Source organism: Sceloporus occidentalis, unplaced genomic scaffold (assembly GCF_023333645.1).
Source record: "Sceloporus occidentalis isolate IW3139 unplaced genomic scaffold, rSceOcc1.0.p SCAF_1, whole genome shotgun sequence".
Lineage (NCBI taxonomy): Eukaryota > Metazoa > Chordata > Lepidosauria > Squamata > Phrynosomatidae > Sceloporus > Sceloporus occidentalis.
In genome coordinates this window covers 268,129,398-268,157,135 of record NW_028316981.1, presented here as the reverse complement: position 1 = coordinate 268,157,135, position 27,738 = coordinate 268,129,398, and the positions used below count along the sequence as shown (strand labels likewise).

Below are 27,738 nucleotides of genomic sequence, written 5' to 3'. Positions count from 1 at the left end.
TCTTCTACCATGAAATATTCATAATATAATACAATGTGGTGTCACCAGGGTTCACATCACTTGGTATGGTAACTCATGGTGTCACCTCTCCCCCATTGACCTCTTCTCATGCCACACCATACAGAAGTCTTAGTAATGTTTTTGTACTAATCTTACGCATAAATCATAATTCCAGAATATCAGACTGAATGTAATAGTAACAGATGTGACATAAACAGCTAGCAAAATTAAAATTATGCCATTAAATTACAATATTGTATTCACAGACTAAATGTATTCATATGTGCATAGTTCCATGTAGTTAAAGTGAAAATTTGATAAGATGTGATGTTTTTAAAGAAAATTTTAAAAGAATGCAAAAGTATTTTTTAAAAAAATGTTTTTTTTAAAAAGTTAAGCTTTTATTAAAAAAAACCAACAACCTGGGGCCTCTCATTTCTCCTTCCACTGAGTTTTGCCCCACTCACACCCTCTCTTCAGTATTTTAAAGAGATGCAGGTGAACACCGCAGCCTGTTTCTGCCAAAAGGCAGTGGGAAGCAGTGGTATCACACACACCCTCTTAGTGTGTCACCTGGTGCAGTATAGACCCCCTGCACCCTCTTAATGTTGCCCCTATAATCCAGCAGAGTTGTTTTTAATAATCTTTATTAGTTTTAAAAGAACTCTTTAAAAACATAACTATTGAGAAGAACAAAGTATACATCAAAAGTCAAATGAACTGCATGTAACTCAAAAAGAGTAATAAAAGAAATATTCCATATTGTCTTCTTTTCCTTCCTTCTTTCTATTGAAGTTTGTTAACTTATACTATATTATGATCATCCAATAATATAAACTATAAATTACACTTAATTATAATAAACATAAACATAAACATACTTCATCTAACAAGAATTATTCACAACCTTAGCAGGATTATAAAGTTCATCTGATTCTGATATAGTAAATGTCATTATCTCAGTTTTTGTTATTTTGTTTACTCCAGACCAATCGTAAAGTCATTTCCCCATTTTGTTTTCAGAAATTTTATCAGTGGGCTCCATTGTTTTTCAAATTTACTCATAGGTTCCTTTTTAATTAAATGTGTCAATTTTTCAATTTGTATGACCTTATACAATTTCATCAACCAATCATTTGAATTTGGTATTGTTTTCTGTTTCCATTTCTGTGCATAAATCATTCTTCCAGACGTAATCATATAAAACATCATTTTTCCATATTTCTGTTCCAATATTTCATGCAAAATTATATTCAGTAAATTCATGTTTGGATCTTCATCTAATTTTTCATGTAATATCGTTTGTATTAATTTATGTATTTTATTCCAATATTTTATTTCCATCATACATCCCCACCACATATGAAATAGTGTACCATTCCCCCCCGACACACACACACATTTCCAGCATGTCATTTTAACATTTTTGAACATCTTTGACAGTTTATAAGGTGTATAATACCATCGGAAGTATATTTTATAATAATTTTCTTTATAATTAACACTCAATATATACTTTAGCCTTTTTACCCACGTTCTCTCCCATTGGTCGAGGTTTATATTTTTCCCCATTTCTTGCGCCCATTTCACCATTTGCATTTTTATTTGTTCATTCTCTAATTTAATTTTTAATAGTAATTTGTAAAATTTACTAATTTTGCCACCATCCGTTGCTTTAATAATCTTTTCTAACACCGGGTCAGCATCACCAATTTTGGGGGGTTTTACATCCATTATAAACCTTGCTTTAATTTGTCTATACATAAACTATGTACAGTACCAACCCTCGGCTATTAATTGTTCTTGAGGTTTGATTTTCATTTCCTTTGATTTTTTTATCTATCAGATCCTCATAAGTTAACCATTTTTCCTTATTCATTTGTACTCACTTATACAGGGCTTCATTTATTGATGTTCACTTTGGGATAACAGGACAACATTTTGCTTTAACCTTTAACCATATTCTTAATAATGAGCGTCTAATTATTAAATTCTTTGTTGATTTTCAGCTTATTATAGAATAGATATCCATGCCACCCAAAGAGTATTTCTGGACATTCTAATGTTAATAACCTGGTGTTTTCTAATTTTATTCGTTCCATTAACCAATCCATAATGCAAGCATAATAATAAATTTTTAAATTCAGTAAACCAAGACCACCTCTTTTAACATCATCTTGAAAGACTTTAAGCTTTACTCTGGGTTTCTTTCCCGACCATAGAAACTTTTTAATATCATTATCCCAACTCTTAAAATGTTTAATCATTAACCAAAATTGGTAAATTTTGGAACAGAAAAAGAATTTTCAGTAATAAATTCATTTTAATTGTTGCCATTTCCCCGAAACATGATAAATTCAATTTTCCCCATCTTTTTAAATCTCCTTTTGTCTCTTGCCATAATTTCTCATAATTATCTTTAAATAAATTTATATTTTTTGTAGAAATATTTATTCCTAAATACTTGACATTTTTTGGATCTGGAAATTAGTTTTGTCATTCAATTCTACTTTTTCTTTCTCCGAGATATTCATAGTTAACATTGTTGTTTTTTCCTTGTTCGTCCAACAGCCTGATACTTCTCTGTACTCTTTCAATGTTTTTAACAGTTCATCAGTACATTCATTTCGGTTTGCAATAGATAACATCAAATCAACGTATGCTCATAGGTTATACTCCATATTTTTAACTTTTACATCTTCAATTTTTTGGTTGTCTCTGATATTGTTATTCAATACCTCTATTGTGGTAATGAAAAGTAAGCATGAAAGAGGACACCCTTGCCTAACGCCTTTCTGTATTATAAAATTCTCTGTTTTTCCCCATTTCGTGCTTCTCATATATCTTCTCTATCCAATTTTCAAAATTTCATCCAATCTCCATTTTCTTCAAAACTCTTTTTGTGAATTCCCAATTAGTATGATCAAAAGCCTTTTCTGCGTCTATACTGTAAATAATAAAACCAATTTTTTATCTATATTCTTCTCATGTAGTTCAATTAAGTTTAATAAATTTCTGATATTATGATTAATTAATCTATTTTGGAGAAAGCCTGATTGATCTTCATGTATCCAATTTGATAATAATTTTTTAAATCTTTGAGCCAGAATACCTACAAATATTTTGTAATCACAATTTAGTAAGGAGATTGGATGATAATTTTTAGGGTATAATAAATCTTTATTTTCTTTGGAGATGATGGTAATGTTGGCATTCGTCCAGGTTTGGGAAATTCCATGTTCTTGTATATCCCACCGTATGTCTTGCAAAGATGTTATTAATTGTGTTAAAAACAGTCTTGTAATATTCTGGGATATAACCATCTGGTCCGGGTGATTTTCCTAATTAATGTTTTTTACCGTGTCTATTATTTCCTGTTTTGTGATTTTTTAAAATTCTGTTCTTTGCTCTTCTGTCAGTTTGTTTATTTTTTTTGTTGTTTGTCTAAATATTCATTGATTTTCCTCAAATTGATCTTTATTTCTTTATTTTCTTTTTAGAGATTTGTATAATATTTTGTGAATGTTTGTTTTATTGCCTTTTGGTCTGTTTGTATTGTTTCTCCATCTTTTATTTTTGATATTATTCTCTTATTTTTTTTCCTCTTGCTTATCATATATGCCAAAAATTTCCCTGGTTTATTTCTGAACTCAAAGAATTTTTGTTTTGTAAATCTCATTTTTTCCTATTTCTTCTACTGTCAGAATAGATAACTGTTTTTGATGTCTTTGTATTTCCTTTTTTATCATTGTTTCCTCTGATTTATCATTTTTTCTATTTTTTTTAAAGTTGGTCACCTCTCTTCCTTATTTCCTCTTCCAATTTTTTAATCTGTTTTTTCTTTTTTTAATCTCCACCTTTTTTTTATATATATAAAAAAACCGCATGAAAGCTTTGACTGCATCCCAAACTGTTTTTGTTGTCACTTCATTGAGGTTATCAGCAAAAAATAAATAATTGTTTTTTGGCCTCTTCCACAGTTTTGTCTCTTCTCAAGAGTAGTTCATCCAATTGCCATCGAAAGTTTCTTTCTCCTTTATTTCTTATGTTTAATGTAATCAGGTTATCTTCTGATGTTGCACTGTTTAGCAGCTGTAGCGTCCCTCTGGGGGGAAATAGGCTACTGCCAGGCCAGCCTTTTGGGGCGGTCTGTCCTGGACCTATGTTGGCTCTTAATACCTTTCTGGACTCATTTCAAAGTGTTGATATTGACTGTTACAGCTATTCTAAACTTGAAACTAAGGTACGAAACAGACAGGCCAAATAAAGTGGCTTTTGGCCACTTCGAGGACATAGGGTTTATATGACACACACCTTGACATGGCTGCTCCAAAATTGGATAAAACGAACCAAAACCATCGGCAAAAGGAACAGCAAAAAAACTGTTCCTGCTGGCAGCTCATTTGGGATTGCAGTGGCTGCCCACTTAAGGCCATCTGATCACCGCAGTTCTGCGGCAATTGGGGCTGGATTGGCCTCTGCCTGCTTATTTTGGCCTGTGTGCTTTGCTCCCCTGATAGAAAAACAATTGTCACCATGCATGTCTGCCAAAAAGACTGAGATCTTTAACAAATACTGTTCCTCAGGTATTCTAGGGCAGATTGAGGTATTCTCAGTAGCTACATAGGAAATGTCTGTGCTGTAACTGTTCCACATGTTACTATCACTATATTGCCTGTAGCACCAAGATGGCTTCTCACTTGTAAAATTTAAAGTGGGTTTCATGGATTTCAACTACAGTGAGATGGGTGAGCTATAGCTAGGGTTCTCAGATCTCAAGTCCTGACTATCGTGTCCAGTCCTCGGGGCAAAAAGGAGATATCTTTGCAAAAGTATTGCCTTGAAAAGTGTGTGTGTGTGTGTATTATTTGTTCTTGCTGGACTTGGTGTTTTTTATTTGGATGGCACACTCTGTGCAACTGTGACAGTGCTAAATATTTTATGCTTAAATACATCCCCAGGGACTACCCCATGTGACCTCACTAGTACACAACCCCTATGACATCACGAGCGGTTGTTCTTAGGTCTCAGGTTTTGTCTCTGAAATATCAGATCATGGGATAGTCCTGATTTGGCAGCTTTATCTATAAGGAGTACCTGAACCCCTGGATCTCACTCCAATTGTCCCTGAGCAATCTCACTCACTCCAGAGAAGGCATCTTGGAATGAATAAGTTGCAAATCTATAGTAGTTGGTCACAAATCAAACATGCAGAATCTATGCTTGATTACTTCAGAATAAGTCCTACTATGTTCAGCAGGATTTATTCCTGGGAAAGTTTCCATGAGGCTGCAGCATTTATTAACTTTCTCTGGAATAAGACCATTTTTTGAAGCTTTACATTCTATTTTGGCTATGTATTTCTTTTCTTTACAAATTAATGGTGAACAATCCAAATTTTATATGGTGGGTTAGCTTCTGAACTAGAAAGTAGAAGCTAAAATTTATTGTATTATCATAGGTCCGAAACAGACTGGCCAAAAGGGCCATCTTTGGGCTGATCTGGGGGGCACTGCAAACAGATGATGCACCCTCCAGGATCGGGTCAAAACGGTGCTGCAGCTGCCTAAGGTGGCCCAAACCCAACCACAAAAGAAGTGGGGGAGCTTCCTGATGGCAGTCCACTGTGGATCATGGCAGCATGTGGCCTTAGGATCGTGATGTCTGGTCACCATAGTCCTGGGCTGAATGGTTAGCAACTGGTGCTATAGCAGCAGAAGGCTGCTCCAAGCTGCTGGTGTGTTTGACTCCATAGCTGGGTAAATTTGTAGTTATCCCTTTCCTTATCTGGGAATATCACAAAAAGAGAGTGTGTGTTTTGATTATTGGAATAAGAATAAGCAAGACTTAAAACCATATTGCCATAATTATCTGGAAGGTTTGAGTGGGTTCAGATTGTTTTCTAAACCAGTTTGTGTCTCTTTGCTGCAGAGAGTTTTGTTGTTTGCCAAGAGTTTTAAAAATATTTTTATAGGAGCCAAATGGAACAGTAGCTAAAATACAGAACTCAAACAAAATAACAGCTTGAGCCTATGGATCAGTTTAAACTACAGAAGCACAAACAATAATTTCTGCTTCAGCAAAATGTCTTCTCCACCACTATATTGCCGCCCCCCCTCACACACAGAGCCACCTCAGCTGCTCCATGCCAGAGTTCTGGACTAGAACCTGGAATAGTCGCTTGTCTGAACCAAAATACAGTTTGGAATACTATGCTTGGGGGATTGTAGGAGTTGTAGTCCAAACAAACAATTTTTCCAAGCTCAGTGCCAGGCATGTGTTTTCCAAAAGGGAAATAGGGATGCATGGGGAAATTTTGCCTTAAGTGTCTCCATTCCCATTTAGTTGGGTCAAACAGCTGTCTCTTTCCCTGCTGTTTACATTTACAGTGCACTGGGCTGTTGTTGCAAATGAAAATGTACAAAGTGCAGTCAAGTCTAGCCACTCACAGTATATAATATATTTCTGTACTGTCAAGAGAAACTGGAGGATTGACCCTATAAGTGCTGGTCATTTAAGTATGAACATATGGTTTGAAGTTATAAACATAACATTCTCAAGGCGTGGTTTTCATAAATATTGCTGAGGTTGATCAAAGCAACTACCCTTTTGGACTACTGCTCTAAATATTTGTCATTAATACAGTATATTCCTCTTGTCTCAGACTAGACATTGAAATAGGCCCAGACATTAGTGTATACATAAGGCAGAAATCCTCTTTCTTAAAAAAACACAACCCTGATTCTTAGCAAGTAACTGAAATAAGATTACAGTGGACCCTTGTTATACGCTGGGGTTTGGTTCCAAGATCCCCCATGTATAACAAAATCCGTGTATGCTTAAGTCCCATTAAATATAATGACATAGCAAAATGGTGTCCCTTATAAAAAATGGAAAATCAAGGTAAATTTATACTTTTTGGGAACATTTTCAAACCGTGTATGCTTGAATCCGTGTATAAAAAATCCATGTATAAGAAGGGCCGACTGTAGTTTCATTTTAGTCATATACTAAAACACAACACAAAGCAAAGTAGATTTAGTGTCAGTTTCGAGCCCAAGATACAGGGCTGGCATAATAATAAGGCCCAGTGAGGAAGTTGCCTCAAGTGGCTGAACACAGGAGGTGAATCTCCCACATGTTCTCCCTCTCCCTTTCTGCCCCTGCTGTGGCCCAAGGGGGACCACCCTGTTGTGTAGAGTGCCAGCAAACATATAAGGCAACATTGTGACATACACACTGGCAAACCCTACTAGTGTATGCTGTATGACCTCATATGTGAGAATGAAAAATTTCAGAAGTTTTCCCCCTGCTAATTGAAATTATGAGAATTTTTGCATTTTTTGACTTTTTCTTTTCTTTTTCTTTTTTTGTTTTTTGGAGAAGCCATCAAGTTTTTTTTCACCCCAAAAAACAAAATGCAGCATTTTAATACAAATACTGTCATATTTCAATATTTTTGTTACAGTAGAGTTTGGAAAATTTGTTTTGTTTGCCAGAAAATTAAGTCAGGCGTGAGAAATTTTGTTTTAAAAAAATTGCAGGGTAAATAATAGGCTTTTTTTCCCTTTTAAAACTTTCTATGCCTATGTTTTAAAATGGCAGAATGTTATGGTGCCTTTTATTATTATTATTATTAACCTTTATTTATGAAGCGCTGTAAATTTACACAGTGCTGTACATACAATCTTTTTAATTAGACGGTTCCCTGCCCTCGGGCTTACAATCTAAAAAGACATGACACAAAAGGAGAAGGGAGAGGTGTAGGGAAAGGGTAAGAGGTCCAGCAGTTCCTCTCTACCTCCGAGGCCTGGACCAAGGCAGATGGACTGGAGGGAGGGCTTGGCTTCATAATGGATGGTTAATCTTCTTCCAGAGAAAATACATACTCTCAAGTAAGATAATACATATACAGTACATAGCAATACAGGAAATGGTTTGACAAACAGGCACCAAAAGAACCTCAAATAGTAAGCGACAATTATGCAATGCCTGGGAAGGCTTCTCTGAACTTTTGTACTAGAAGGGAATGTTTCATTGTAAGTTTCATTCAGTTCTTTTAGGTATGATTGTGTTTAGATGTATATACGTAAATGTTATACCATGCTATATGCTTCTATAATGTGTTCAATATTTTGACCTCTGTGCAATAAACTGTGATGACCTATGGTGATTAAAAAATAAAGTTTGGCGGTTCACAGACCGCCCTTTTGGGGAGGCCTGTTCCCACCCCTTTACCCTCCGGATCAGGGCCGCATCTGCCACAGCAGCAGCCTCTGAGGCCCCTATCCGCTGCTTTCCAGGCCGTGGGGAAACAGCAAAAGGCCGCTTCTCTGTGGCCTGGAAAGGGGTGTCCTTGGGGCTTCATGCCCCAAGTACACACGAAAGCAGCGGGGACGAAGAGAAAGGGGCCACTCAGCCCCTTTCTCATTTGTGTCACTAGCACAGCCATGTAAAGGCTGCACCAGTGACACAAACCTGGAAGGAGCTCCGTTTCGGAGCTCCTTCTGGCGCCGCAGAAAGGGCGCCCTAGGCGTCCTCGCGTGGTGCCAGGACGTCACTTCTGCGCCGCTCCATTTGGAGGCAGCGCTGTCATGACGTCCCAATGGCAGCACCCATGTAGAATGGGCACCACCATTTTGTACGTACTAGGTACGTACTAGGGTTAAGGCATCCGGAAAGGACATCCTTTCCTAACCCTAGTACATACCTAGTATGTACTTTTTGCCCATCTGCAACGGGCCCCTCATACATATTTTATAAAGTTTATTTTATACAGAACTATAGTTTTTACACACACTGTTCCTGCAAAATAGAAAGGATTTTTTGCACATAGAAAAACTAACAACCAAAATATGGGGAAAGGTCTTCTCATCAGAGATACAAATGTTTCTGGGGGGGATGAGAATAAATGTTGAGGATGAGAAATTTGTGAATAAAAAATTATTTACATCCTTAATATCCTACCACATGCTTTTATCTGATCATGCTTTAACTTGGCCATGCCTTATCATGAAGGCAAAGGCTGATGTAAAACCAGTATTTGGTTCCATATATCTGCATTCCAAACGCATTATTTTGTGTCATTTTATTGACATTTCCCTCCCACTCCTTTGTTCTTATCTCCATTTATTTTGGAGATTGTTTTGTTACAGTTTTTGATGTTCATTTTAAAATCTTCTTTTCCCCTTCTGTCTTCTTGTCCTTCCCAGTCTTTTCCTTTTCCTAGCAGTCTCTGCTCCCAACTCTGCTTGCCCAAATGCTTCCTAATTCTGGACATATTTTTGTTTTTCTTTGTTCTCTGGTATCAGTCTTCTATTTCTCTGGCTCTCAGTCATTATCTAACCTTCCCCTTCCCCCTCCCTGTACACTTTACCCCAACTCATGGTGCAGGTTGAAGCCTCACCACTTCTACCTACTTCAGCTGCTCCATCCACAGTATGCTATTACCTTGTCATTTCTTATTAATTATTCAGTGAACTCACACACTGAAGTTTTGCTGTATCTATTGCGTCATGTCAGTACAATTCCTTGATTCTGGCACTTTGTTTCCCAAGTGGTGCCCAGATCTGGTAAAGTGTAAGTTGCTACACTGCTATATCAAGGATGCTGACAACCTATCTGTGTTTACTTTCATAATCTCTGACTCTTTTGGTGCCCTTACCAATGTAAAAACCCTTTACTCAATGTAATACCCTTGTTATGGCAGACAATCTTGCTGGTGGCATTTGTGTCCACACACTAATTCTTACCTGCTTCAGTAAGAAAGACTGCTTGCTTCTCTCTGCGTCAGGGAAGGAGAAACTGGCTGTTGTGACTTCATGGTGATACTTCTGGCATGAAGAAGAGAGTCTAGCTATTGTGATCTCATGATGCTGATGCTGCCTGCCTCAAGGAGGCGGACCATTGTGACATCATGATGATACTTTTGCTTGCCAGCTGTGGATTGATCAGTGGGCAGAAGGCAGATCTCAATGTACTGGCGTATTCTGAGGTGATTTGTGAGTAGAGAAACAAGGATTTCTGATTTTTAATTATAGTACCTAACAATAGCAACAATTGAATTGGTTGTTCAAAGAAAATGTTTTGGGAGAAAACAAAAGTGGATAATGGTCTGAAATTGGTCATGGTATTGACCAAACATTCCTAAATTGAGCATGTGTTCGGAGACAACCTTTTCCAAATTTGTTTACATGAGCACTCACTCAAATCCAGGTTTCCACTTAGCTGCAATTGGAAAGCAAAGTAGATCCCACTATCCTGAGACTGTTCCTTACAAATCCTGCAGTCATTATAATGGCAAGCAAGTGATCACAGTCCAGATCCCTCCATGGTGTTCTCCTTAGTACATCTCCACAAATATGTCCCCTTTACTTTGTGGCAAGGAAACCTTGCTTGAACTTGTGAAGTTCCTTTCTGGATCATTTCCCATCTGTGTGGAGGCTTCTTACAAACAACCTGATTTGGCATGCAAAGTTTTTCCTCACTCATGCCAACTTGACCATTGTCTTTTGTTCCTTTCCTTTCCTAAAAGTAACTTTACTTTTGGATTAATGCTTTTCCTGCATTGATATTGTGTTTCCTTCCTTTACGTAATACAGGGATGGCCAATACGCAATTTCCTACAAAAAACTAAAACTGCATTTAAAAAAAACCCTCACTGTGTCATGAACCAAAAGAGTTCTTAATTCAAGGAGAGTCAAAGGCACAGTCTTGTCCTTCATTTTTAGTTGTCACATTAAATTGATAGTGCTCCTCTATTTCTGCCCTCCTAGCCCCTCTGGTAAATAGGAAACATATTTCAAAATGGAGTTTAAAGTCTAACTAAACTATTTGGATAAACTAGAAAAATAATTCCTTAAATTTTAAAGTGGAAAAAGCAAGGCAAGTATTTACACAAAAAAATCCCTGTAGTATTATTAACACAGTGTTTTAATTATTCTCTTTAGTAACTTAAAGAAAAACATAACTACGACTGCCAAGAAAAAAAGATGAACACAATATGCTGACATTACAAGAGGAACTGAGACATTTGGTAGTGCTTGGTTGATGGGTATTATACTCTTGACTTACTTGCAAAGTCTTTTAATCCTTAGCTGACAGCTGAAAATTATTTTCTCCTCAATAAGCTATATTGAAACTTTACAGTCAAGGATAGTTATCAGAAGAAAAGTATGGGCTGGATTACCAACCACCTAGAATCAAGTCTTTAGTCAATAGGTGAATCATGGGAGCACACACCTTAGTGTATTTCCCTGAGCAAAACTTTGACTGATTTATTCCATAAAGAAACCAAGACCCCTAAGCTTAAAAGACAACCCATGGTCAGTCTCATACTACATGAAAATGTAAATAACTGTAGCTGAATGAAAAACAACTTTCATTGATGATGAAGCATGTGGATAGAGACATCTTCAGTGATGGCAGTAGTGTTCTTTTAAGGGGTGCTGTGAATCCATTCTGGGTTTTAATCAAGACTCTAAAGGTATCCAAGGTATCCGTCTTGAGTAGTAAGTTCAGAATTTTAGATAACTCGGTTAAAGTCTAGGCTAGAATTCTCTTAGAGACAAAGGCACGGGACAGACCATCCAAATAGGACAGTCTCCCGGCGCCTAGTTTTGGTCCGTGGTGAAGCCGCAGCCTCCAGACCGCGGGACTTCCCCGTGGACCAAAAAGAACTCATGAAAAGCAGGTTCTTCTTGTGACACCATTATGACATTGCAGTGCGCCAATGGAGCACTCACAACATCATAATGGCACCGCGACGCGCAGATATTATGCATCCGGGATGTAACAATGGCAGTGCCCATCTGTACAGGGTGGTGCCATTTTGATGCCCTCGTCACGTGTGAGGGGCGAGGGGTGTCTAGAAGCGCCACCCCTCACACGTGATTAGGGTGTCCTATCCCATCTGTCTGGACTGGGCCATGCTCACACACAATTGTCTTTTATAGAACCATAGATTCATAGAATCGTAGAGTTGGAAGAGGCCACAAGGGCCATCCAGTCCAACCCCCTGCCATACAAGAAATTTCAATCAAAGGATCCCCGACAGATGGCCATCCAGCCTCTCTTTAAGACCTCCAAGGAGGGAGACTCCACTACACTCTGAGGGAGTTTGTTCCACTGTCGAACAGCCCTTGCTGTCAGGAAGTTCCTCCTAATGTTCAGGTGGAATCTCTTTTCTTGTAGCTTGCAGCCATTGTTCCGGGTCTTGTTCTCTGGAGCAGCAGAAAACAAGCTTGTTCCCTCCTCAATATGACATCCCTTCAAATATATCACCTCTTAACCTTCTCTTCTCCACGCTAAGCATTCCTAGCTCCCTAAGTCATTCCTCATAGGGCATGGTTTACCCTTCACCATTTTAGTCGCCCTCCTTTGGACACACTCCAGTTTCTCAATGTCCTTTTTGAATTGTGGTACCCAGAACTGGATACAGTATTCCAGGTGGGGCCTGACCAAAGCAGAATAGAGTGGCACTATTACTTCCCTTGATCTAGACACTATACTTTTATTGATGCAACCTAAAATTACATTGGCCTTTTTAGCTGCTGCATCGCACTGTTGATTCATGTTCAACTTGTGGTCTACTTGGATTGCAGGGGTTGGTAGTACCATCTGCAGTAACCAAAGCCCCCACCCCCTGATTTAAAGTAATGGCAAGTGCAAATAAAAACCACTCAGGGTCAGGGGGATTTCCCAACAGACAATGGATCATTAATTAAATAATAATAATAATAATAATAATAATTTGTTTTATTTATATACTGCTATTCCAAAGATCATAGCGGTGAACAGCAAATAAGCTAATTAGCAAGTAAGCTAATAGACACCCTGAGGCCTTGCCATTCGGCAACAGACCAACACACAGATCAACATGTAAATCACTTTCTCTCAACCAGCACACAGTATACATATACCCCATTCACTTTCATGCCAGCATTCTCTAAAAATGCCAGCCACAGATGCTTGTGAAACATCAGGAATAAACTCTTCCAGAATATGGCCACATAGCCTGAAAAACCCACAAAAAAACAGAGTGTAGGTCTGTTGGCAGATATTTACACTACACTGAGGAGATATTGCATGGGGGCTTGATAGCAGATTTGCCCCACCTTTGACATGAAAGCCACCAGCCACCACTGGGCCTATTGACCCTTTCTACCTTGCTACGTTTCCACTCCCAGTTGCCCCCACTGGACTTTTCTTATATTAGTCACCAAGGAAGCTTTAGGCATGTTGGCAAGTGGCATATAGTTCAACAGTTAGCAAAACCATTAAAGATTTCAGGTGCTCCTATTCTTACAGAAGTTAGTTGGATGCTATTTGGTTGATTATGAAGTTTTGAGATACTGTATGATTATATTCACTTTCATTTGGGGATAATTGTTATCGGGCTTTTGGGAATAGGTTCCACATAAATGTGGATAAGATTAGACGGTTAGGAACATCAATGGACTTACAGTGAGTGACAGTTTTGCTTGGCACAAATGCTTAACTCATGAACTGAGCTCATAAATTTTTTGGATTCAGGTCCAAAGAGGATTAATAAAGAGAAAATTCTACTAGTTTCAACTTCTCCTGTCACCGTCATCCTACAACTAGAAAACCACAAAATTAAGCTGTTTATAAAGTCTGTTGAATTTTGTGGGATTGCTTCTTAATAGACATGGGCACAATTGTGCTAGAAATTAAGTACTAAACTCTCCCTTTGTAATCAGTGGGATGGACTGTGACCAGTATTTCCATTAAGAAATGCAATTTGATATAGCATTAGGCTTAATTTCTGTATAGTATACAAGATCAAAAGTACAGAATCATACATTTGGAATTTCATAGTGAACTAACACCTGAGACTGTTAAGACTTTTCCTCCATGTTACTTACATGGTTTGGGTACAGGTTCCCTATTCGATTATCTCCTCCTGTATAATCCATCTTATACACACAAGTCCTCTGGGGGACATTTATTCAACTGGCCACAACTTGACTGGCAACTGTCACCCAGCGGACATTTTCATCAGCTGCCCCTAGACTGTGGAAAGACCTGCTAGGAGACATTTGACAGCTAACCATGATGTTTGAATTTAAAACAATATTAAAGACATATCTCTTCTGGCAGAGCTACCTAATCATTTTTAAACTGTGAATTTTAAATTTTAAATTTAATTTCAATTTTTTAAAAATAAATAATAATAATTTTATGTTGGATGATTTTAATGTGTCTTCTGACTGTGTATTTTAAATTATGTGTTTAAATATGTTTAAACTGGTGGCACAGTGGTTAAATGCCAGTACTGCAGCCACAATGTTGTGAGTTTGATTCCATGAGGTTGACTCAGCCTTCCATCCTCTGGTAGGTTGGTTGGATGACTATGCAGCTTGTTGAGAGCAATTGGCTTACACATTGTAAACTGCTTAGAGAGTGCTTAGTTCACTGTGAAGCCATATAGAAATGTAAGTGCTGTTGCTATTGTGTGTTTTAATTTATGTTGTACCCTGCTCCAGAGAGAGGTGGGTAAGAATTTATTATTGTTGTTGTCATTATCTTCAGTGTTAGTTCTTCATGTTTTTGGATTTTGATCCAAAAGTATGCCATAAAGGTACCAACTAGTTTAGCAGGTATGGTTAGATAGCCAACAGAACAGACTGTTCTCAGGCTCTAACAGTTTCTTCCTGAGTAGGAAAGAGCTGTTGTCACAGACTCCATTGAAATTCCAGACACAAAAGTCTGTCAGTGTTGTGTATGTCTTTACAAAAGACAATTAAACAAATGGAAAGTTCAACAAAATAAACCATATTATGTTTGAATACAATCTAATGGTTTGATGGAATCACAAAGTAATAATACCTGGATTCAAGCAATGGTATTTTATTTGCACCTAAGCTTCAGTACTGCTTCCCACCTACATTGTTTTGCTAATATACCAACTTCTTGCTATCTGATGTGTTGAGTTTTATGCATGGCGAATGTAAGTGATGACTGTTCAGGCTGTCTTATTCTTATTTTTAGTACCAAAATCATTCTATCAAATTATTTAGAGGTGGGATACTGTTAACAAAGCCAATTAAAGTCCTTTCATTTCCTATCTATCTTTGCTTTAAACACATGTTACTGACAGATCTTCCCCACCCTCCACTGCAACAGCTTATTGGTGGACATAGTCTGTGTCATCTAAGTCATCCTAGGAGCTGCACAGCAAGTTTTATTTGTTCCTGTTTCCAAGGCTTTGTTTGATCAAAATATGCTAGACTTGCCAGGACAAAATGTCACCGAGGTATGCTCAGCCAACTATTGAACTATGAATATTGGCTGAGGTTCAGCATTGTATTAATAGGTTAGGCACTCCATAGTGAGTCTTTTGTTAGTGACAAGGCTGCAGCATAATAGAGCAGGGGCTCTGTTTCCCAAAGAACCGAGCAAAACAGGAAATCCAGGACATTTTCAGCATCTTTTAATTCTGCCCTCCACTTCATTTTAATACACTGCAGTAATTAATCCTTTTGAATATGACACTTATCAATTATTGAAGGAACACATAGACATCATAACATAGCTGTCTCACTGTTTACTAGATAAGCTGTGGATTCATTTAAATGTACATGAAGCTGAATGTTAGTGGAGAGAGAGCAAGGTGACATCATAGATAGAGAAAGGAGAGAATATGCATTTTTAAAAAAAACTGGTCAGGGAAGGGTTCCAAATATGAAAAAGAGGACCAAGTGGACTAATTCCATTATTAATACAAACAAAGTGGACCAACTGCATACCTATTTCTCACACATTAAGTGGGTCTACTCTACTTGGGACAATTAAATATAGGTTTATGGTATAATTTTAAATTATAACCAGTAGATTCTTTGCCATCGCTACAATGGTTTGACCTCTCGAAACACAAATCTCACTCATCACAGAAAATGGACTCTTATCTGCTCTCTTGTTTAATACTGAGGGGAAAAAATAGCTTCCCACCCTAGCTTTCAGTTGTGTATGCACATTTGCAGTGATAACCTCAGTTCCCCAGTTCCTTGGATGCAGACACCTGCTGCCTAAGACAAGCTCTCTGCTCATTCTTGACCCTGCCATAATTTCCACTGTTCTATCTCTCAAATATGTTTCCAATGCTAGTTGTATGTCCAACCACTAGTGCTACCAAGCAAGGTCATCTGTTACACTGATAGACAAACCGAAAAGAACTAGCAAGTCCTCTGAAAGAAGAAATAGCTCCTCTGAGATCCTTTACATTAAGCTCTGCTCTGGGGTCCAGATCATGTGTGCTTGGTGATTTAGGGAAGTCAACACACATTAAAAAACAAAAAACAACAAACAAAATAGCAACATTTCTGAAAGCGAAAGATACCTAAAGGTGCTCTAGGTACTAACAACAAGACTCAAATCCACTATAACAACAACAGCAACAATACTTATTCCTTACTCACTTCTTCCTATGGACTGAGGCAGGGAAAAACAAAATATTAAAATACAACAACAGATGAACACTATAAAAACTAAGGAATTGCTTTATAGAATCATAGAATCGTAGAGCTGGAAGAGACCACAAGGGCTGTCCAGTCGAACTCCCTGCCATGCAGAAACTCTCAATCAAAGCATCCCTGACAGATAGCCATCCAGCGTCTGTTTAAAGACCTCCAAAGAAGGAGACACTACCAAATGCCAATGGAGTGTGTTCCATTGTCAAACAGCCCTTACTGTCAGGAAGATCCTCCTAATATTGAGGTGGAATCTCTCTTCCTGCAGCTTGCATCCATTGTTCCAGGTCCTGTTCTCTGGAGCAGCAGAAAACAAGCTTGCTCCCTCGTCATTGCTTTATACTAAGGTGGCCCATTGATTATTCTTATTTAATGTGCTAGCTGAAGACAACTTTTCAAGATCTTCTCTTCCCTGCTATCTGAGATTCTTTGACTAAGAGATCATGGCTGGCTTCTAGGACCTTGTATACAGAGGGTATTTGTAATTCTAACTAACATGCCTACTCTCAACCCTACGTAAAATGTTGGCACATTGATCTTTTTTGCCCCATTGTGTTTCAGTATAATTTCAAGTGACTTTTATCTCTTCCTCCACCACACACACATAACTGGTCCAAAGAAGAGAGCTACATTTGAAAGAACATTCAATATCATTTTACTTCTTAAGCATAATCATTTAAATACACACACTGTATGCATTACTGCTTCTAAATTGCTTTCAATATATTACATTAATTTCTTATTTCACAGCACAGCAGTTTAGGTTCATTAAAGCATAGAAAATTACTATAAAAGATTCACATTTTAAAAGAAAAATGGAAGTAAAATATATGAATGCAAATTAATGGTGAAAAATAGCTGGTAGCAGCTTTAACTGATAACTGCTTTAATGATACAGGGCATAATTTGCAGTGAACATTTTCAGCTTGCTCCATTGGTACGGATGGATACACTCCAACATTTCACAAATAAAAACAGTGGCATGTGTAGCCATGCAACATCAGAGTGTGGTCAAGATAGTATATTTTATTAACAAACAACAAACGAGCTAGGATAGGCTGCCGTAGTTTGCTTTTCCCTGAGTCTACTGAGGAGGGCAAGATTCAAATACATGCACTCCTCTCCCTCTGCTGAGTTAACTGCATGCAAATACTTTGGTATCTTTATACTCAATTTCAAACAATTGAAGTAAGTTGAGGATAAGGGTGGAAGTTGGAGGAGAAGACTCGGATATTTTTAAAGATTTTGAAAATGTGTGACAACATATTATTAACTGGGACTGTCACTGCCAATCTGGGACAGTTGGAAAATATAGAGGAGCTGGAATTGTGCAACTTCTCAAATGTTCTTTGGTGTATTTTCCATTTATTCCAGTGGAGAATATGCAGGAAGCTATCCTGTTGTACTGTAATATAAATTAAGATTTTAATAGTCCTTCTAGTCATCAAACACTTATTGTAGAAGGGATCTTTTCCCCCCACTGGAATACAGGAGGCTGCCTCCTATTTTATTTTGTATTTTTTTCAGGCTATGTAGCTGTGTTCTGGAATAATTTATTCCTGATCTTTCACCAGTATCTGTGGCTGGCATCTTCAGAGAATGCTGGTATGGAAGTGAGTGGGATATATATACTGTGAGGCCCTTGGTTGAGAGAAAATGATTTACATGTTAATCTCTGTGTTGTTCTGCCTCCTATTTTCATCATTGGTCCAGCTATTACATTAACTGGATATCCTTCCCACCCTTTTCTGGAGATGCTAGGGCTATTGAAAGTAGGCACTTCTCTGTGAAAATCATAATGTTCTGTCACTAAGTTGCTACACTTCTCTAAAGGGACATCTATTGATATAAGCGCTTTGGTATTACACTGGGTCTGTTGCAATTCATTGAAAATCAATGAGATGGAATTTTTCCCTGCAAAATTATGCATATCAAATTAGATGTATTAACAAAAAATGTGTCATATTTCTACAGTGCTTTATTGTTTGTATAATTCTCAGTTTTTAAGTTCCAGTCCTAAACATACTTATTTAGAAGTAAGTGCCACTAAATTCTGAGGGACTTCCTTCAGAAAAAAATACATTTAGGATAATACTGTAAAAGTATCAGCCTCTTGGAAGTTAACTCTGTAAGACACCATTGATATTTCACTTCTAATCTTAGGATCACTTACTTCCAAAATCAGTAACTTATGATAATAAGCTGGCTGTGTGAGAGATGAGATAGGCAGGATTTTTCCAACTGTCTGGTATTTCCCCCCTAACAGTTTCCTTAACATTTCCCAAAAGTTTAGCCCTATTTTGACTGAAGACCCAAGTATATATTAGCCTATTGACCACTCTTCCCCACATCAATTTGTCTGGGAACTGAGATGGTCTATGCCCCACCACCACTGCCAGAGGTGTAGTGGGCAGGAATCAAAGAGAAAACCTGCTTAGTGCTGGCTCCTCACATTTGGAGCCTCTGCTATAAGGAGGTTCATCAGCAGCAGCCTTTGTTACTATCCTTTAGGAGACAGGCAAAAACATTTCTGTTTCCTGAGCTTTTAAGAACTTCTGACATTAGCTTTGCGAACTCAGAGTGGTTTTAATTTAGAGTGCCTCATTGAATGAATTGCTGTGTTGGTATGAATACTTTGTTTTGTTCGTTTCCATTTTATTGCACTTCAACTGCATCTTACTACTGTACTATTTTTTTAACCAATTTGGAAACATGCATTTATGTTGAAGGTATATGATATACAATGATGTTTATCACACTATACTCTTAAAGTGCTACTATTCCACTTTGACTCCTCTAGCTGCCTCCTGTTGCATTGTGGGATTGGCAGTTTTAAGGAAGGGTATTTAGAATTCTCAGGCAGAGAACTCTGCCTACGGCCTGTTACAGACAGCCAAAATAAAGCTGCTTCAAGTCACAGTGGAGGTATGGTGTTTCAATGATGCATGCGTCCTAAGAGTCCAGAAGTCACACCAAAGCCACGCTCCAGCCCCAAGAACTGGAGCGTGGCTTTGGTGTGGCTTCTGGACTCTTAGGATGCATGCATAATTGAAACACCATACCTCCACTGTGACTCGAAGCAGCTTTATTTTGGCTGTCTGTAACAGGCCTGAGAATTCTAAATACTCCTCCTTAAAACTGCCAGTCCCAGAATGCAACAGGAGGCAGCTAGAGGAGTCAAAGTGGAATTGTAGCACTTTAAGAGTATAGTGTGATAAACATCACTGTGTAACAACATAAGTAATTAAGTAATAAGTAAATAAGTAAAAAAAAAAAGGTGGATGGAAAGGGACATAGGGCCAATCTCAGCCGAAAAATGATCAAAATTGTATTTTGACCTGGTACTGTAAAGAAGCTAGCTTGGGTGGTTTACAGACCACCCCTTTGAAGCGGCCTGTACCTGCCCCTTTCCCCGATGGATCGGGGCCTCAGCTGCTACAGCGGCAGTCCTGAGACCCCAATCTGCCGCTTTTCCAGGCCGTGGGAAGCAGCAAAAGGCCGCTTCCCGCAGCCTGGAAAGGGGTGTCCTTGAAGCTTCAAGCCCCAAGGACACCCCAACAGCAGCGGGTAACAAGAGAAAGGGGCTGCTCAGGCCCTTTCTCTTTTATGTCGCTGATGCAACCATGTAAAGGCTGCGCCAGCGAAAAAAAATGAAGGAAGGAGCTCCGTTTCAGAGCTCCTTCCTGTGCTGTTGAAGGGTGCCACAGGCGCCCTTCCGCCGCGCCAGGACGTCATGTCCACACCGCTCTGTTTGGAGGCAGCGCGGCCGTGACGTCCTTATGGTGGCACCCATGTAGAATGGGCACCGCCATTTTGTACGTACTGTGTACATACTTGGGTTGGGGGCTTCTGAAAGAGACGCCCCCGGGCAACCCTAGTACGAACACAGTACGTACTAGGGTGCCCTTCTGGAAAGGGCCATGGACAGCTGTTGGACAACAGTGAGGTTTTTCCCAGTGAGGGTGCCCCAGGATCATTTTTATGGCTGACCAGGGTCCCTAAATTTGAGAGTTAAAAAGTGTGGTCCAATTTTTGCCCTCACTTAAAGGACTAACCTTAAAGACCTTATGGGCTATAATGAGAGTCCACATGAAGGAACCTGCAGGCTTCACCTGCCTATTATTTGTTCTGTTGCTTCAAGTAGTCCTTGGTTTGTGAACAGAAATAAAGATTGATTTTAAAAAAAGAAAAGAAAAACATCACTGCCATGATGATGATGAAGATGCTCCTTATACCAGCTATTTCTTGCCTGGCTGGAAGCAATTTATACTGTTATCTACCTGTCAGTTTATAATGTATCAAGGATAGATATGTGAGCTTGGAAGTCTGGGTTGGCTACTGTGTTCCTATGCAAAGTTCCCATTTGACAGTCAGTTTTGTTGAAGTCACATAAAGCAGAAACAGAGCAATGCTTTGCAGCACCTGTTCTTCTTGAAAGGTACGAAACTGAACAAATACAGACTTTGAAATCCACTGTGAGTACAATGTCAATACCAAAGGCCAACCATATATCACCTGATATACAATTTTCATGGAATTTAAGGAATTTCATTTGTTTGTTTAACTGTACCTTTCTCCTTTTTTGGACTTTGTGGTTTAGAAATCCTATCCTGCCCTTTAATACTTTGGAAAGCTGACATTTGCTGACTCAAAAAGGCTTTCACTTGGTTCCCATACTGTTTAACATTGCCAAATCAAATGTGCTTTTTCTTCCCGGTAAATGTAGCACCTTTGATTATGTTTCATAAGAGAACTGCACCTACTGACCTCAGTATCTGCTACTAAATGTGGCTTTTAGGTCTTTGCTTTCCAGGCAACCAAATAAGATGGTCAGCAGATAGTGCTTTGCTACCTTCTCCACTGCCACACCCAACACTGCACCAAAAGAAAGAAAAGAAAGTAAAAGAAAGAGAAAGAGAAAGAAAATAAATACCTGGCAGAATGCAGGAAAAGGCAGATGCAGGAATATGCTTGGTCATTAGTAGATCACATGTCTTATGTAATACCAATATACAAATGAAATATTGAAAAAAATTAAAATGTCTTTATACATAAATATAGTCAGAAACTGGCCTTTTTAAACAAAGCATGTCAGCTGAAAAAAATTGTTCTTACTATTTCAGAGATCCCACTGGTTTTGTACCTGTTTGCGCTCATTTCCATTACATGGCTATGGGGAGGACTGCACATGGCTTACAGACATCTATGGATGTTGGTCTTCTTTGTCATTTTCAACTGTCTACAAGTAAGTACCTAACCTATATTCCTTCCTTACTACTTTTAACTAAAATTCAAAGTGCTTTTGACTGCAGTATGCAGTCAGTTGTATGTGTCAGATGAGTTTTTAAATGTAAAACAGTAGTATCTCGGTTGGTCTGCTTCAGAATAGAAATTTCAAAATAGTAAGCCAGAAAAGGCATTCTTCATAATCCTCAGGTCCTTAGAGGATTGTGCTTAAAAATATTAAAATGCTTGCATCTCATTAAGGTGTTTTCACCCTTTCCAGTGAAGGTTTATTTTGTAATACAGTGAGCCCGCGCCATATGTGGGCTTCCCTTTCATGGCTTTCACTATACTCTGAAGCCATGACTCAATGTAATGAATGGCACATGTGCCTGTGCTGCATGCACTGTGTGGCACCATGTGCACACGCCCCATTATTTTTAATGAGGCATGAGCATATGCTATTTTTCTCTTACACGGGGAGGAGGGGTGTTCCGGAATGGATCCCCCGCATAAGGGAGGGGACGACTGTCCTCTTGACTTTGTTTGCCTTTAACATCAGGGGAAAAATACATAATTCAAATGTACTGCAAAAATATAGTTAGACAACACTTTGTTGTCTTTAAAAAATAGAGTAACCTGGTTAGTTCTCAACTGATTATTTAAAAAAATAGCTTTGGCAGATTCTATAAGTATTTGAACAAACTTCACTCACAGACATGCAGTCTAGATAGGATATTTACTCAATAATCATTGAAGGTATATTAGATTGTTTGGTAAATGCCATGGTAAACTGTATTTCAGCCTATGAGAATGAGCACAGGAGATCTCAGGCTTACTTGTTCCCTTTCCAAAGCAGCCAGGAAGAGTTCAGAGGGTTTTGCTTAGTTAACCACTTAGTTAACCACCCTTTAGCCAATTTTAACTATTGCTGCTTTAAACATGCAATTTTTGAATAAGATGGCTTGTTTCACCTAACTATTGTATAGATTAGCCACAACTTTAAGGTTCAGATAACACGTTAAACTGTGGATAATCTAAAATGGCTACAGAAGCTACAGCAGCCATATCAGGTGAGTGAGCACTGTAATTCTTTCCAGCACTTTTCAACACTGTTAAGCTATGAGAGGTTTAGATTCAGCACAGCTTCAGTAACCCACCTGGAAAAGTATTAACCTGATAACTAGCTAGCTGGAAGACATCCTGGCTGGGAGAGATCATGAGCTATTTAGAACTTTTTAGAACTGAACATAAGTGTAATAAATGCATGATAGTGATATTGCCTTTTTCTCAAGCTCCTTCATGTTTTGAGTCTCAAAGAGGGGGAAAGTGGGATCTAAATAAAATAAAATAGAAATTCAGTTACATGGATTCCTTAAAGTAACAGATGAAATTGGGATATGCTTCTGGAAAGTGGTGGCATGTAGATTCCATGCCAATGGAGTAATGAATTTGTTCTTGGGTTTAGTCGGAAACTGTCCAAGGTACTGAACCCAGCCCCTCAAAATAGATTCAGTGCTTACGACAGCACCTTTCACATTTGAATTAAAGTCTGGAGCAGACTGACTACTCCACTGACAAGGAAGGCAGCAACCCCTTGTGCTATTGAGCCTTTGTGAAGATGTGCTATTCATTAGCTAGAAAAACCTATAACGGGGGGGGGGGGGGTCATAGTGTTCATGTGTGATGGCATACACATTACACATATTTACCCCTTAGTGTGCTGTAGGGGAAAATACTTTTGTTTCAGAGAGGTTCTTAATGTCAGATTTCCTAAGTAAATTCCTCAGTGAAAGTGACCACCAGCAATGCCAAACGCAAAGTAAAAAGAGCAGCAGTTGAGGTGTGTTTCTCAGAAGAAATACAATTATTTCAAACAGTAGAAAAGCGTTATGTGGCTTTGAAAACTGAGGTTTGCTTCTGAGTTTAACACTCAGGAAAAACTCTAGTCATAAATAAAGTGAATGGAAAATAGAATGGGGGCAGCTGCATCTCCAGCCCCAGAACACCATGATTTTAGTCACTCATTTTCTAAGAATATGCTTAATTTATAAATACTTCAATATTGTACCTTTACAGAGGTTTTCACAGATGTAATTCTTAGCTGTAGCTTACTGAAGTTTAATCTGAAGTTTACTGTGAATCTGGTTGATTTGTATTTTACAAACCACAGCCTGAGAGCAGTTTCCTTCCCACCTCCAGAAATCCCCCTTTCTCTGTTTTCTCTTTCTCTCTCTCTCTCTCAATCTCTCTCTTTTGCATACACACACACACACCAAGCGAGCGAGCGAGGAAGAGAGAGAGAGAGAGAGTGAGCATTAATGTATTACAATGATGGGGTTTACCCTGCAAATGTGAAAACATTGTCTGCTATTTCCGGGCAATAAAACAAAATTGTAGTTTTTTTCCTTTTTTTAAATTTTGTTTGATGGCTCTCCAAAATATCTCCTGTAATTAAAAGACAAATCTAATAATTATTTCTAAAATTGGTATTGGCCAGCTTTCAGCAGCAGCTGTAAAGAAAACTAATCACATTTTGGCTCTTTTTTCCTCCCATTTCCCTCAGGTCTTATAGTACTTAACATGTCTCTTATGAAAACTTTCATCAGTACCCATAATATCATCACTGACCATAAAACAACTCAGTAAAGAGGAAAATACTGATTCACAAAATTAATTCTTCCAAGAAGTGAAAGCAAACCTTTCCACAATTTTCTATCCCTGTACTTTATAAGTGAGATGATTGAATTATAATGGCTGCAGCTGGGAACATTTCTACTGAGATAAAATTGGAAATCCTTTTACAATCTCTTTATGAACTAAGGACAGCTGAGAAATAAATTCAAACCTAAGTATGACCTGCAGTAGGAGAGCTATACATTCCTGAATGTATGATGTGATTTGCAGAAACACACATTAGCTAACAAGGGAATGCTTTAAAATATATAGATACGGAAAATGCAGAGAAAATATGAACTCTTAAAAAAAGGTATGTGTAAAAAAAAGGTATGCCTAAGAATTTCCATGTGGGCAGAAAAGCCTCACAAGCCAGTGGACCCAAGCTGGAACAAGTTTGATGATTCTTAGGGCATGAATTGCCAATTTCATGTCCAAAATTGTGAGGCTGGATGTAGCCCTCTGTAGTCACAAGGTCTGGTGTGTTTAATAGTTCCTGGAAGTCATGCAACTATGGTGTAAATACTAGAATGTTTGTGTAACATCTTTCTAATGTTGTAATGCCTACTTCCTTTTCACCTGAGTAGATGAGTGCCAGTGAATATGTGGAGCTTGTTTTTGTTTGCCTTCAAGTCTTTTCTGACTTATGGAGACCCTGTGGCAAACCTATCACAGGTTTTCCTTGGCAAGATTTGTTGGGGAGGGGGGTTATCATTGACTTCATCTGAGGCTGAGAGAGTGTGACTTATAAAAGGCTACCCAGCACCCGAATTGGGATTTGAACCCTGATCTTGAGATTCATAGTCATAGCTCAAACCACTATACCACACTTCTTCAAGGTGTGTGGCTTGTTTCTGTAAATGGTCGTTTTATTGAACCTTTGTTTTTATGGAACCTTTTGAAAAAGAGATTTCCCAGCACTACCTAGAAATTTCCATTAGTAAAATATAAGCCCCAAAATGACCCAATTGTAAGCCTCATCCATCACAATTTTTTTCTTGGAATGAATTGTGCAGTTCATGAGGGTTGTGGAGCTTAACACAACTGAAGGATCATTTTGTTTTCTTTAATTTGAATAAAATGTCAAGTGTTCCTTGTTTGCCTTGACAAAGGTCAACTGCATTTAAAAAAGAAAAAGAAAAAAGTAGCTCCAAACCAGCTTGTAACATCAGTTTATTAGCAGTTTAAATCTTCACAAGTATTGTTTTGCTGTTGTCCAGGTGACTCAAAGTTTTAATGGCAGAGGCACAAATGACAAAGCTAGAAGGCAATATGATACCCCCCCCCCCTTCTAGCTTTCTTTGCCTTTTTGAAGAGGAACCCGCTGATGCCTAACAAGACTATAATATATTGTTTTATATCTTACAAAGACAGTTGCACTCCTCTGACATTCTCATGGGTGGATGGTCTTCAGATGGTTAAGGTTACGTCAGACAGAAAACCCAAATGTGGTACACATAGTCAACACATAATGATTGCTAGGTAGGATCATAAAGCACCTCCAAATTTAGAGGTGTTATGTTTTATTTCTGCCCTTGAAATCAAACCATCTAACAGGGAGGACCTCGTCCAAGAATTTAAGAGAGATTTGTTTGTTTGTTTGTTTGTTTACTAACAGCATTTTGCCAAGGCATTCAAGACCATGCACAATTTTAACATCCTAAAACTAACCAAAAAATAAAAGTTACAGAAATCACAGTTATAAAGCAGGATAGATGCCTGAAGCACTTCTCTTCAAGATCTCTTCAAGCACTGATGGTAGAAAGACTGAGATGTACTGTAATACAAACCAACCTAATTTACACTACCCAAACTAATACATGATGGGGAATGCAGTATTCTTTGGGATTCCCTCTTCTTTCAGTAGAGACAAGAATATATACATTGGGGAAAATTCCATACAAAAATAAAACATTAAGGAAATTAGCCTGCAAAGAGGCTGCACTGGGGAAATTCCTTGCAAAAATGATGTGTTTAATAAAAGTGAACAAGAATGCACATTTGTGAAATTGTACAAAAGTGCACATTAATTTACATGGCATATGAAAATGCCCAATAAAATGTGTAGGAATTCCATGAACCTGTTTTGTAATATAATGTTTAAAATGGAACAAAATAAGTCTTTGCTTGTGTAAGAAATGCAAGCAGTGCAAAACCTGAAAGAGACAGATCTGTCTGCCCCAAGATGATAGCTGAGCTCTCTGCCTTAGGTTTGTGGTTATCCAGTGGTAAAGGTCTTGTACTTGCTTGTCTGTGTCACTGTCTATTATTTCATTAAGGGTTGGTTAGGAATTGGTTCCTTTCCAGTTTTACAGATAATGCCTGCAAGCTGAAAAACCAGGAAGACATTTTTTATTACTTTACTAAAGGAGAAAGTTGCAGGTTGGGCTCCGAGGCTTACCTGTGAAAGAATAATGCCATTTACCCCCAATTTTAACCCTTAAGCCAAACACTTCCCTGCAACTAAGAAACAGGCAGGATTCCATCTCCCATAGGGCCATTGCTCCAATGATGTTACTTTATGATGTATCATTGCTTCAGCTGTTCAATGCAGCTTGAAGTCACAGAGAAAAACTGTTTAAAAAATAAAATGAAAAAGAAGATGATTCTGCCATTATGTTTGTCTGTACTTTCCCCCTACATCTCCCTCTCCTGCTTCTCCTTCAAAACCTGTTTAATTGTTCTCCTCCTTTTCACCTTCTGGCTCTCTTGTGTTGGAGACCTTCATGGCAGCACTATGCATTCCAGGACTGAGCCTTGTGATGCCTTTGTAAATTTAAGACATAGAATCACGGAGCCATAGAATCATCGAGTTGGAAGAGACCATGAGGGCCATCCAGTACTACCAGGAACACAGTCAAAACACTCCCAACATATGGCCATCCAGACTCTGTTTTATAACCTCCAAAAAAGGAGCCTCCACCACAGTATGAGGCAGTGTAATCCACTGTGAAACAGCTCTTACCATCAGCAAGTTCTTCCTGATGTTTAGATGGAATATCTTGAAGTAGTTTGAATGCTCTGCTATATCTTGCATTTTGGCATTGTATGGGTCAGTATTTCCAAGGAGATCTGTAGCTTGTTGGAGAATGAGATTTATTTTTTTTAAAGTGACAAACAACTGTGCAGTTAAATTACTTGTTTCTTTCATGGTGTGCCACTTAGAAACTTGGGATAGTTAAGATGACAGTGTAAAACACATATTGATTAATCTTTAAGCTTTTCTCTGTAAACTAGCTGCACCTTGTGGATTTTATTTTAAACGTAGGGTACCTGAAGTAGCAAAGGTTTATGGACCTGCATGGCTGAGCCCCAAATTAGGTCAACAGTGACAAATCAATAGCTTTGT

At 38.3% G+C, this 27,738-nt stretch overlaps 1 protein-coding gene across 1 annotated transcript in view; it reads left to right on the top strand.

The window, feature by feature from the left end:
- Positions 1 to 27,738, top strand: part of ADGRV1 (adhesion G protein-coupled receptor V1) — a 361,649-nt gene that overhangs the window by 310,372 nt on the left and 23,539 nt on the right. Inside the window, exon 87 of the mRNA XM_089483154.1 lies at positions 21,614 to 21,735. Coding sequence (XP_089339280.1) covers positions 21,614 to 21,735 — 122 coding nt within the window. The remainder of the gene's footprint in view (positions 1 to 21,613; positions 21,736 to 27,738) is intronic.